This window comes from Diabrotica virgifera, chromosome 1 (assembly GCF_917563875.1).
Source record: "Diabrotica virgifera virgifera chromosome 1, PGI_DIABVI_V3a".
Taxonomy (NCBI): Eukaryota; Metazoa; Arthropoda; class Insecta; order Coleoptera; family Chrysomelidae; genus Diabrotica; species Diabrotica virgifera.
Window position 1 is genome coordinate 235,784,814 of NC_065443.1, and position 12,665 is coordinate 235,797,478.

The 12,665-nt window shown below is 32.4% G+C and overlaps 1 protein-coding gene across 1 annotated transcript; it reads left to right on the top strand.

Moving 5' to 3' along the window:
- Positions 1-44: 44 nt before the first annotated feature.
- On the top strand, positions 45-11,150 carry LOC114333282 (proteasome subunit beta type-1). Its single transcript, XM_028283143.2, has 2 exons — positions 45-240; positions 10,466-11,150. Exons 1-2 carry the CDS (start codon positions 152-154, stop codon positions 11,076-11,078), a joined length of 702 nt encoding a protein of 233 aa, XP_028138944.1. The 5' UTR covers positions 45-151; the 3' UTR covers positions 11,079-11,150.
- Positions 11,151-12,665: the final 1,515 nt, after the last annotated feature.

Consider the following 12,665-nt stretch of genomic DNA (forward strand, 5'->3'; position numbering starts at 1 on the left):
CAGATGGCTGTGGAGAGATAAAAGATATAAGAAGAAGAAAAGCTAACTTAACTGCAGTTATTTCGACTTTTCATGCTTGTCATTATTGTCCGGTGTTGACTAGCTGATTTTTTACATTCAACAATCTTTTTTTATAAAATAATTAGTTAAAATGATGCAAACAGCTAATAATGCATATTATCCCGATTATTCCACTGCTCCAATGCAACGTCAAATTAACCCCTATGCAGATAATGGAGGGTAAGTATATATTTTCTTTAAAATAGTATGTAAACTTTTATATGGAATAGATTTGCTTCTTCCAGTTTTGTTGTAATATCTATCGAAATAAATCTTTCGAGAGTGGCATTTTTCCTACTGAATGGAAGAGGTCATATATTAAACCACTATTGCTACTCTATCCCTTGTTCCTAAAATTTTTGAAAATATTGTATATGTAGGGTTGCCATAATTTATTAAAGCCAAATCCGGACAGGGTAGTCCAAGGGGTTGCAGAAAATTTAAAATATGAATTTGACTGTGTTTCTACCTCTACATTTTACATATTTATGTATATGCGAAATGCATGTGCCACAATTAGAAGTACAGCTGTTTCGTTACAATATGCAACTAACATCGGAAATCTCTGCCAGTTTAAAATACACCTATATGTTTTAACATACTTTAGACGTAAGGTGCTGCGCCGAATAAAATTTCCCACCATTGGGCCTAGTATTTTTCATGTTTTTAGTAAAAAAAAATCGGGACATTTCTCATATCCGGACGCCAATCCGGACATGTCTTTCAAATCCGGACTGTCCGGACGTATGGTAACCCTATGTATATGTGATCATTTGAGCAGGGAGTTATCTGGCGTGATTACTACTAAACGGCATGGTTTTTATCGGGGTAGATCCACTGCAACTAATCCATTGATTTTTACCTGAATATATTGAAAAGGGTTACCAAATCAGCACAATCTGTACATATCTTATTAAGGTCTTCGATCAGGTGTATCACGGTTTGTTACAGCGAAAGTTATGTTCATTAGGAATCAAAGGCAATGTTCTTAACTTAATTGTTTCTTATTTTTCTCATTGCTACATCTGATGAATATCTAGCTCTATCCGGTGTGCCACAGGGCTCCCACCTGGGACCTTTACTCTTCATCTTATTTATAAATACAGTAAAACCTCGATATAATGGACTAATTGGGGGGATAGGATGTCCATTATATAAAAATAGGTTTAAAATAAATGAATTTTTTTTTAAATATGTGGGTACTGATACTAGATACAGTGGACAAATCTGTACGTTAAAAAAGGAATCTAGTTTTATTTGCTACTTTTTTACTTTTCTACCTCATGTAAAAAGTTTCTGCAATATACTAATTTGGTTGCCAAAATTATTCACTGATAAGTGAATAATTTGGGTGGGTTGAATAAGCGATGTATTTTTTGGTAGAATTACACAATTAAAGTTGCCATCTTCTGAATGACGAATATTTTCAGGGGGATAAGCAGGAGTGTGGTCTAAAATGAATAAACATTTCACCTCTTTCGGTGGTATTTCCAGTTTCTTCTCTTAAAGTTTTCTCACTGTAGGTACAAATTCTTTAAAATCCAATTTTTGAAAATATCTGTGGTGAACCATGCCTTATTAGAGCTGTACCTCATGACCTAATATGAAACGGGCAGATGATGCATTATATCTTTGACAACTCTAGGGTTATGAGATTTGTCAACAATTATGGCAGTCAATCCATGCAATATATCGGGATTAGCATAAGTAAAAGCAGTACCAAGATTCTGTCATTGCTGATTTTTCTTTCAGAATTCGATTTTTCAATTTTTTCTGCATTCATTTTTTTACATTTGATTGGATTTTTTGTCCGTTATATCTGAAGTCCGTTAAATAGGGGTCCGTTGTATCGAGGTTTTACTGTAATGTAGTACAATGTATTAAAGACTGAAATACTAATTTATGCTGATGATATTAAATTGTTTCAAATAATTTAGAAGCCATCTGACTGTGTTCGATTACAGGATGTATTAACATGTTTGCAGGACTATTGTTCTTATCACAAATGAAATTTAAATCCCTCTAAGTGTAATGTACATATACAAAAATATCTGGTTATAAAGATCTTGGTGTTATATTTCAGTGTTAGTTATCTTTTGGTGAGCATGTATAATAGTGATGTTAGAAGAGAATATTCTCGGCCAGAAAATTCTCTAGAGAATATTCTCGGCAAAAATTTTCTATATTTTCAAAAACCGAAACAAAACTAAAAACTAGATACGGGTCAAATTACTATAATTTAAAAAATATGTAGGTATATTGTTTTTGCCAATCCCATGAACCACTAGCAAGGGTGTTTACAGTGTCAATATTTATTGTTTTGGTGCAATATTATCCTGCAAATATTTGGAATGGTGTTCATTTAAGCAGAGAAGAACAAGTTGAGGAAACTTGAGTTTGTAGATAATTTAGCAACTTTAAAGGTGATGAGTCGGCTGAAATAATGGCAGATTTGGCACTTTATTGGTCTAAGGAGGGATTTTTTGGAAAACCATACGTTGTAAAATCAAATGAAAAACTAGACTTAATCATATGGTGAAAAGGTACATGTTTCAGAACAAAATTAACTAAAATAGTAGTTGATATATTAAGCATGCTTTCATCCAGTGCAGCGACTGAAAGAAGTTTCAGTACTTATGGTTTTTTTATTCACTCCTCTAAAAGAAACCGGCTCACTGCTGAACGGGCTCGTAAGGTAACTTTTATTGCTCACAATTTAAAATTGTTGGACGTAGACCAATCCATGACTGAGCTGGCCAATCGTGAAAAACAAAATCCCACAACTCGTCAGTACATTGAAATGCAGATTGTAAATGGCTAGGATGAGCTAATGATAGAAATAGATTCTGAATCTGAGGTCTCATCTTTTATCATACTGCATCGATTATTTGCTGTTAAGAAGAAAATTTATAATTACGTATTTTTTCTGGGAAATAAGCCACAATTTTACTAAAAAATGAATTTATTAACGTTTCGAAGCCCAAATCGGGTTTCGTTGTCAAAATACAAAATACTATTAAAATAAAACAAACATGTTGTTGCTAAGTAAAAAAATTCTTCTAATAATTTATTTAAACTTACTCATTTATATTGGCAATTCAGACGTATATTATACATTTTAAAGTAGAAGACTTTAAAATGATATCGCCAATATTTATTAGTTGCGTTCCTGGGACGACTTTACTAAAAGATAGTTCATTCGATTACATGAAATCAATCCCAACTCAAGAATATCCGTCGCAAAAAAATCATAGCATGTGATCTGTCTTTAAAAAGACAACCAAATGCAACGATGACAGTAAAATTCTCGTGTTAGAGATTCCATAGTAAATCACGAGGGAAAACCAGGAAAAAACCTCGTGATACTATCCCGACATCGTAAGTATTTGGTCTTACATTTAATCTACCTTCAAAAAACTAATACCAAATTCTGACTTTAATATGTTTAAATTATAAATAATATTAATATTACATAGATATACAATAAGTAATACTAAAATATAAAATTTGTACTAACTCGATATGTTATTGACTTACTAATCGTGGTATTTTCTTTCTATTGACTTCCTCTTTCAGTATGGGTAACCACATCCTACTGCATTCTACCGAGGAATTTGCGACACAATTGGTTTCATTTAGCATAATTAGAGCCGCTTCTTTGATTTTTCTCTTTTTTACTATCTGATTCTTTCAGGACTATACTTGAATCTCTCCACTGAACTCTATGTTCATTATCCCATGCGTGTTGACATATCTGAGATCTATCAAATTCTCTGTTTTTGATAGATCTCAGATATGTCAACACGCATGGGATAATGAACATAGAGTTCAGTGGAGAGATTCAAGTATAGTCCTGAAAGAATCAGATAGTAAAAAGAGAAAAATCAAAGAAGCGGCTCTAATTATGCTAAATGAAACCAATTGTGTCGCAAATTCCTCGGTAGAATGCAGTAGGATGTGGTTACCCATACTGAAAGAGGAAGTCAATAGAAAGAAAATACCACGATTAGTAAGTCAATAACATATCGAGTTAGTACAAATTTTATATTTTAGTATTACTTATTGTATATCTATGTAATATTAATATTATTTATAATTTAAACATATTAAAGTCAGAATTTGGTATTAGTTTTTTGAAGGTAGATTAAATGTAAGACCAAATACTTACGATGTCGGGATAGTATCACGAGGTTTTTTCCTGGTTTTCCCTCGTGATTTACTATGGAATCTCTAACGCGAGAATTTTACTGTCATCGTTGCATTTGGTTGTCTTTTTAAAGACAGATCACATGCTATGATTTTTTTTGCGACGGATATTCTTGAGTTGGGATTGATTTCATGTAATCGGATGAACTATCTTTTAGTAAAGTCATCCCAGGAACGCAACTCATAAATATTGGCGATATCATTTTAAAGTCTTCTACTTTAAAATGTATAATATACGTCTGAATTGCCAATATAAATGAGTCAGTTTAAATAAATTATTAGAAGAATTTTTTTACTTAGCAACAACATGTTTGTTTTATTTTAATAGTATTTTGTATTTTGACAACGAAACCCGATTTGGGCTTCGAAACGTTAATAAATTCATTTTTTAGTAAAATTGTGGCTTATTTCCCATAAAAAATACGTAATTATAAAAATGCCACAAGGAAATAGCTTCAGAACAACATGAAGAAAATTTAATTTTTTTATCAAAGAAATTTTGTGTTTTCTGTTGTTTTGTATTTTTTTATATACAAAGAACACTGTTGTTTCGTCTCATAATTTTGTATAGATCATGATTTTTAAAACCCTATTTTTCATCTTCAACAATATTCTTAAGTGAGTCATGGGGTTCATTCTCAGAAAATTCTCCATATCGAGAATATTCTCCGATTTTTCATTCTCGAGAATTTTCCAACACTAAGCATGTAGAATACAATATCTCTGCTAAAGCACTGAAAGAGTTTGGATTTGTTAAAGGACACTCATCTGATTTTAATAACTTGTGGACATTGAAGTTGCTGTTTAATTCTCTGGTTAGGTCACATCTAGAGTACTGTTCTGTTGTTTGGTCACCTTACACTTTGGTTCGTGCAGAAATACTTAAGAGAGTTTAGCCTAGGTTTCTCATGTATGGTTCTTTTAAGGCCATGGGTATATAATTCGCAAATATTTTACGGCTATCCCTACTTTTTCTGTCTTTACACTGCAAATTACGTGTAGTAAAATTCACACTGGTATGGATATGTTAACATTACTAGAATGTTATTCTACTTGAAAATGTCATCATTAACTTAAAGAGATGGCTTTTGAATGATCTTGGATAACTGTTATTTGTATAATTGCAAATTATTAATTCAGTTAATAAATGTGATAATTTTTTCACTAACTATGTATTCAGTGATTGTAATAATTTATATGTACAACAAAAACTAATACTCAATCGAGAAAAGAGGAAAAGTGTTAAAGTGATTTTTTAATAATATATTGTTACTATGGAACGCTTACAATTTTGAACATCTTTAACAACAAAATACTTGGATCACAGAATATATTATCCTGATGTATTCTCTGCTTGGATCTTCCACAAATAATACACAATAAATAACTTTTTATTAAGTTCACATATTAAATCAATTATTATCAATTACAATTATTATCAATTATTATCAATTACAATCAATTATTTATCAATTACACCAGTGATTCCCAACCGGGGGGCGATATGAGATTTTCAGGGGGGCGATAGAGCGAAGGGGGCGATATGGGGGGCAATAGAGAAAAGGGGGCGATAAGGTGGGCGATTAGCATCTGCGAAAAGAGAAATGGGTAATAGAGAAGAAAAAACAATACTTTCGATCGGATATCCATAGGATAATAAAAAGTAATTAAATGTACACCAATGCAGGTAATAATAACACAAACATCTCGTCTAGTAACAGAGGGCTATGAATCATGATACAATTTAATTCTATAGGTAAGTAATACACTATAATTAATTTTGCATTTTCCTTTTATCGAGCTTTCGTATTGGGCGAACATCCGCACAAAAGAGAAAGGGATAAAAGTGGGATACGAATGATGAGAGTAGGTACCGACCCTGCCGATCTGACTTCAACAAAAAGTGTATGGCCAAAATTGTGGTCGTTTTGTCATCTATCTATCTTTTGCCCTTCATTTGTCCAAAGTTGAACGTAGGCCTCCCCCTTATTTTTCCACTCTTCTTCGTTCAGTGCTAATCCTGTCCATCTGGTCCCAGAGTATCTTTTTGGGTCATTCGACCATCTCTTCTGTGGTCTGCCCTTTCCTCTTTTACGGTCCCAAGGTATTCAGTGGATTGTCGCTTCATTCCATCTTCCGACTTTTTGTCTGTTGTTTTATCATGTTTTTAACTAGAGAGTAGCTGCATGTTTGTTTAGATATTTCACTTTGGTTTTATTTCTGATCCATGTATTTTTATTTTTGTCACTTATCTTGATACCCAGCATCTTTCTTTCCATTGCCCTTTGAGTATTGGCCATTCTTTCCATATTTTCCTTTGTGAAGGTCCATGTCTGTGCTTCATATGTAAATATTGGTCTTGTCATAGATGAGGTAAATAAAATTAAAGCAAAACCAAAGAATGATGGAATATTTCGTACACTCTGACACTCTGTAAAGAAAATGATGAGATATTTAATACATTGCTACTACAGTACTACATATGGAAGTCCGCTGGCTTTCGAAAGGGAATTGCTTACGGCGGTTCTGCAGTCTCATGGATACTATTATCGAATTTCTGATAACTACTGACCCCACACTGAGTACAGCACTACAAGAGAAGCGAAATGACATCGCTTAACTATCAGATATTTCTGAAAAATTAAATGGAACGAATCTGGAATTACAAAGGAAGAACATAAATATGGCCAAAGCGAAGGGAGTAGTCGGAGCATTCATTGACAAACTGTCTATTTTTGAAGAAAATATACAGAGAGTAGGTCTGACCAAATTCCCCAGAAATCATCATGTGGTTATTCTGAGAATCTTCAAACATATTGCCTCCACCTTGGAGGGGATTTGAGGTACATAGTTATTAACCAACATTGAGCCAGACATAAAGAAATTATGTGAGTATTACCAGGCCCAAGGGAGAAATTAACAATTATTACTAACCATGTTCACCAACACGTGGACAAAATGCAAGAGGCACAAGATCGAAATAGAGGGAAAATTATGAGAAAGATCTATGTCCAGCAGTGGACAAGCGGAGATTGAATGATGACTTACCATGTATCATTTTACGAAATGTAAAAATAAATCAATATTGTACTGAATAATATTTTGTTTCAATTTAATTGGGGAGGGGGGCGATTATAGTAACCACAACCGGTGAAACCTGTCTAAGGGGGCGATCATGGGAAAAAGGTTGGGAACCACTGAATTACACTATATATCAATATTATTTAATCAACAACTCAAAATATTCCCAATGCCATGTCAAATATTTAAAATTGTCACTGATTGTCAATGTTTGACTGACAATATGTTGATAATATTCTATTCGACTGAGTGCGTTGTAAGACAAAGATAGATTTGGAAAATATTACCACAGACATGGTGTCCATTTTTTCTAATCCTCAAAAAACTAATACATATATACTTTTAAAAAATTTAAACGCAGAATTAAAGACTACATTATTACCGAGGGCCGAAAGTCCTTTAGAATAAATAAAAAGTTTATTTTGAATGAGATATTTGAAATTAAAAATCACACTAAATTTTCTCTTAGTTTTTCACTTCTGTAACTTATTAAAATAAACATTATAGAAGTTCTCAGGGACTTTCGGCCCTCACTAATAACGTAATCTTTCATTCTGCGTTTAAATTTTTCAAAAATACTTTTTAGTTTTCTCAGGATTTGAAAAAAATGAATCCCCATTTGAATAGCATTGCAGCCGAAAATGCGTACCCATCCTCTTAAGCTTTCATTCCTTATTCTTACACATGTATGCTTTTGTTAACTGATTACTGTTATTTGTCTTCTCGTAATTAGAGAGATATTAGATTTTCTGTTTGTATTTAAACTTTTTAAAAACTTTATAGTCCGGGATCACGGGCCCATTTTCACTACTTATTACTAACAAGCTAATTTTTTGTGAGTAGCTTCATTTTGATGAGAAGCCCAACTTTTGTCCTTACAACAATTTTTATTTGTGGTACCTAACCTAACAGGGGTAGCAGGAGTAAAATATGTTGATTCGATTATTCTCAAAAATTTATTACTAACTGGAGATAACTTATTCTCAAGATAATTATCTCAATTAGCCGAAAAAATATTTGTCCTACAAAATGCAAGATCTTATCAAAGAGCCCCCCTTTCCAACATGTACCATTAATGAGGTCATGAAAAAGAATCACTAACCATCTGATTTTTTTTCTGCTGATTAGTTAATATTTATATAATTTAACACCCACATTGTGTGGCAGGTTGTCCTGTTCCTACATTCAAAAGTCGTTAATACCACAAGACCATTTTTTTATTAGTAACTGTAGGACAAAGGTATCACGTGATGGGTAAGTGTGTTTTTCATCTAAATAAAACAATGCCCTACAAGAAAACAGGTATGTATCGCTAGTCCGACAAGAATTGTCATGTGCACAAAAAAAATGTGATGAAAAGGCCTATGCGCCTATATTCGTTGCTGACATTGTAAACAACGCTGTGCATATGCATACAGTGTAACTCAGCTCTAATAACAAAATATAAATTATTTTTAATTTCATGAATTTCAAATACTTATTAATAGGAGGACCAGAATAACGGACCATGCAATTTGTAGGACAACGTGGGTGTTCAATTATTATAAGTACATATTAACTAATCAACAGAAAAAAAATTAAGTGGTTAGTAATTATTTTTCATGACCATGTAGAAAAGGGGAGACTGTTTGACAAAACGTTGGTTTTTATATGACAAATATTTTTTCAGTATATTTAGATAATTACCTTCAGAATTAACAAAAAAAAAACGGTTAGTAATAAATTTTTGAGAATTGTCAAATTAATATACTTTGTCCCTGCTACCCCTGTAAACCACCACGAACGAAAATTTTCGTACAGGAAATTGTTGGGCGTCTCATCAAAACGTAGCTATTCACGAAGATTCAGCTTGATAGTAATTATTTTTACATCAGGTATTTTTACTACAACTTTTGAACGTAGGACCAGGATAACATACCAAGCAATTTGTAGGACAATCTGGGTGTTAAATTATATAAATATTAGTTGAAAGACTGATAAATTTTGTACACACTTGAAAGAATGAAGAAAGTGAAAAAAGTATATTAAAGTGTGTAAATATATTTACACACTTTAATATACTTTTTTCACTTTCTTCATATAAATATTAACTAATCAACAGAAAAAAAAAATTGTAATTATTTTTCATGACCTCGGTAATGATTAGTGTGACCAACTAGTCAGATCTGGGACATGGCTCGAATTACGAAGTCGTGCCCCAGCGTTCCGGACAAGGCTTCCGGGCCATCCAAATTTTCAACGTTTTGGTAAAATGCAATTTTGAATATGTTATTTTTCTAGGAATTCACATCAATTGAATTGGTTAGACGAAAAAAAGTTGACAATTTCTAGAGTGTAATACTAATACCACATCCAAAATGCATGCATTTTATATCGTGGTATTATAGTTCTAGTTCTACGTAAACTCAAACTGTGGACTTTTTTTGTTTCTGTATTTGAATAATTATCGTCTTCTGAAAAGACGATTCAAAAACATGGCTTAATCCCATCAAAAATATCATTATCAACATAATAATATTAAATAATAATCAATAAAATGATGATATTAAATTTCTGTATTTAAAAGAAATGGCCCGGTTTTCATTGAAATGTCCCGGATTTTAGGTATATTCTTCAACCTTGTCCCGAATTTGACAGATTTGGAGTTGGTCACACTAGTGATGGTACATGTTGGAAAGGGGGACTCTTTGATAAGGCCTTGCATTTTGTATGACAAATATTTTTTCGGCTAATTGAGATAATTATCTTGAGAATTAACAAAAACAGACCAGTTAGTAATAAATTTTTGAGAATCATCAAATCAACATATTTCACCCCTGCTACCGCTATTAGCTACCACAAACAAAAATTGTTGCCTTTTTGCCCTTAAAAATTGTTGTAAGGACAAAAGTTGGGCGGCTTGTCAAAATGAAACTACTCACGAAAAATTAGCTTGTTAGTAATAAATAGTGAAAATGGACTATAATGGATTGTTCTGTATTTATAAATTTATTACTATATTATTGTATTTATTACTAGTAGAACTAAAAAATTGTACAAATATTTTACTTACTGAATTTCTTCTAATTATTTACTTTTGTCTAAAATTTGCTTTATAATATATTTTCTATTATTTTAGGAGTGTAGTAGCAATAGCAGGTGAAGACTTTGTAATAATTGGTGCAGATACACGTTTGAGTACTGGATTTTCCATTTATACCAGAGAACAAAACAAACTTTTCCCACTATCAGGCACTACTGTTTTGGGTTGTGCAGGATGTTGGTGTGACACTCTAACATTAACCAGAATCCTTAAATCTCGCATGCAGATGTACCAACAAGAGCATAACAAAACAATGTCTACAACTGCATGTGCCCAGATGTTGTCAACCATGCTCTACTACAAGAGATTCTTTCCTTATTATATATCAAACATTCTAGTAGGTTTAGATAATGAAGGAAAGGGCTGTGTTTACAGCTATGATCCTATTGGACATTGTGAAAAAGCTACGTATAGAGCAGGTGGTTCAGCTGGAGCTCTTCTTCAGCCTCTGTTGGACAATCAAATTGGACAGAAGAACATGCTTAAAACATCTGGGGAACCTCTTAGTCAGGAGAAAGCTTTGTCTACCCTTAAAGATGTATTTATTTCTGCTGCTGAAAGAGACATCTACACTGGAGATAGCGTACTTATAAATATTATTACTAAAGATGGAGTAAAGGAAGAGTCCTTCCAGTTGAGACGGGATTAGAAGCAAGTGGTTTTGTTTATATTTTCTTATGTGTAATTCAAATATACTTTCTAAATAAACAATTTTAAGTTACTTCTTTTTCATTTTATTGATGTAAAAGGTAAACCAATAGGTCTGGATCCCGCATATGAAAAAAAAGTTGATTAATAGCAAGCTGAAAATTTGTTAATAGCTTAAGGGTGTCTAGTAGGACAAACTTTGATATATGGGAACACTGAAACAGGGGAACACGAAAACATCACATGTATTTTGTCCAACAGAACTTCCAATTGATTTGTTACCCTTTCATTAAACTCTCGTACAAAAATCAGACTGCTATTTTATCACCTGTCATAATTCCTGGCATTTGACATGTTCTAAGTGTTCCACTCATTAAAAAGTCCATTTGGTGATAAATAGCAGTCTGATTTTTGCATTAGAGTTTAATGAAAGGGTAACAAATCAATTGGAAGTTCTGTCGTGGTATGACCGTTCCAAATTTTTAACCTGTTCCACAATTAAAACTTCCAGTGTTCCCATATATCAAAGTTTGTCCGACTAGACACCTTTAAGCTATTAACAAATTTTCAGCTTGCTATTAATCAACTTTTTTTATACGCGGGATCCAGACGTACATGTCACTAATTTCTAATTTTTACTAAGATTTGTTTTAAAATATCATTATTATAACTACATGTTGCTATATTCAATATTTAAATTTATATTAGAAATTTCTAGTTTGTCTGAAAGATCAGGGTTTGAATGTTCTGCTACAGAGGTTTGAATTGATAAGAAAAAGATTGTAATCCTATCCATTTACCGAATAGAAAAACACAAGTTTTAATAAACATATTAGACAAAACACTCTGTGATTTATTTATAGTTGATAAGGAGCCCATCATTTTTCTGGCTACTGATTTTAACTTAAGTAGTATGCTACTTGAGTGTGTGAAGGGGCAGACACGTCAAAAACGTTTTTGAGCTCCTTTGATATTAAACCTTCCATCAAAGACTATACACACATACAAGGCAACACAAATTCCTGTATAGATAATATATTTACAAGTCTTAATGTATTTGATTCTGTTTTACCTATTTAATCTTCATACATCTGATCATACTATTTAGTCAAAAGGTAAAATTTGAGTTAAATATAACAAAAAATGAATATTTAGCAAGGGGAATAAAGATCTTTTTATGTATGTTGTGTAGTGTACACTCGCGGTATCTGTTTTTGAGACATTAAAGGTAGATCAGTGGGATGCTTTTATGAATATAGTTCACAAAATTTTTGTAGGTACAATATTTTCCACTCAAAGAGATATTTATCACAGCAAATAAAAAAATACAAAAGTACTTTAACACATTGTGTGCCACGCTTTAATCGGGATAATAGTCTCAGGGGCCAATGATATCCACGGCAAGAAAGTATGTCATAAGTGTGTATCAAAAATGAGCGACGTGGGCCTTGAAAAATATCTGTTTTTCTTATATATGAGCGACGCGGCACGCAATGTGTTAAAAATGATGATATAAAAAATTGTAAATCTAGGCTTAATATTTTGTTACACTATCTAGTAATAATGTTCAATATAAAAATATCTATAG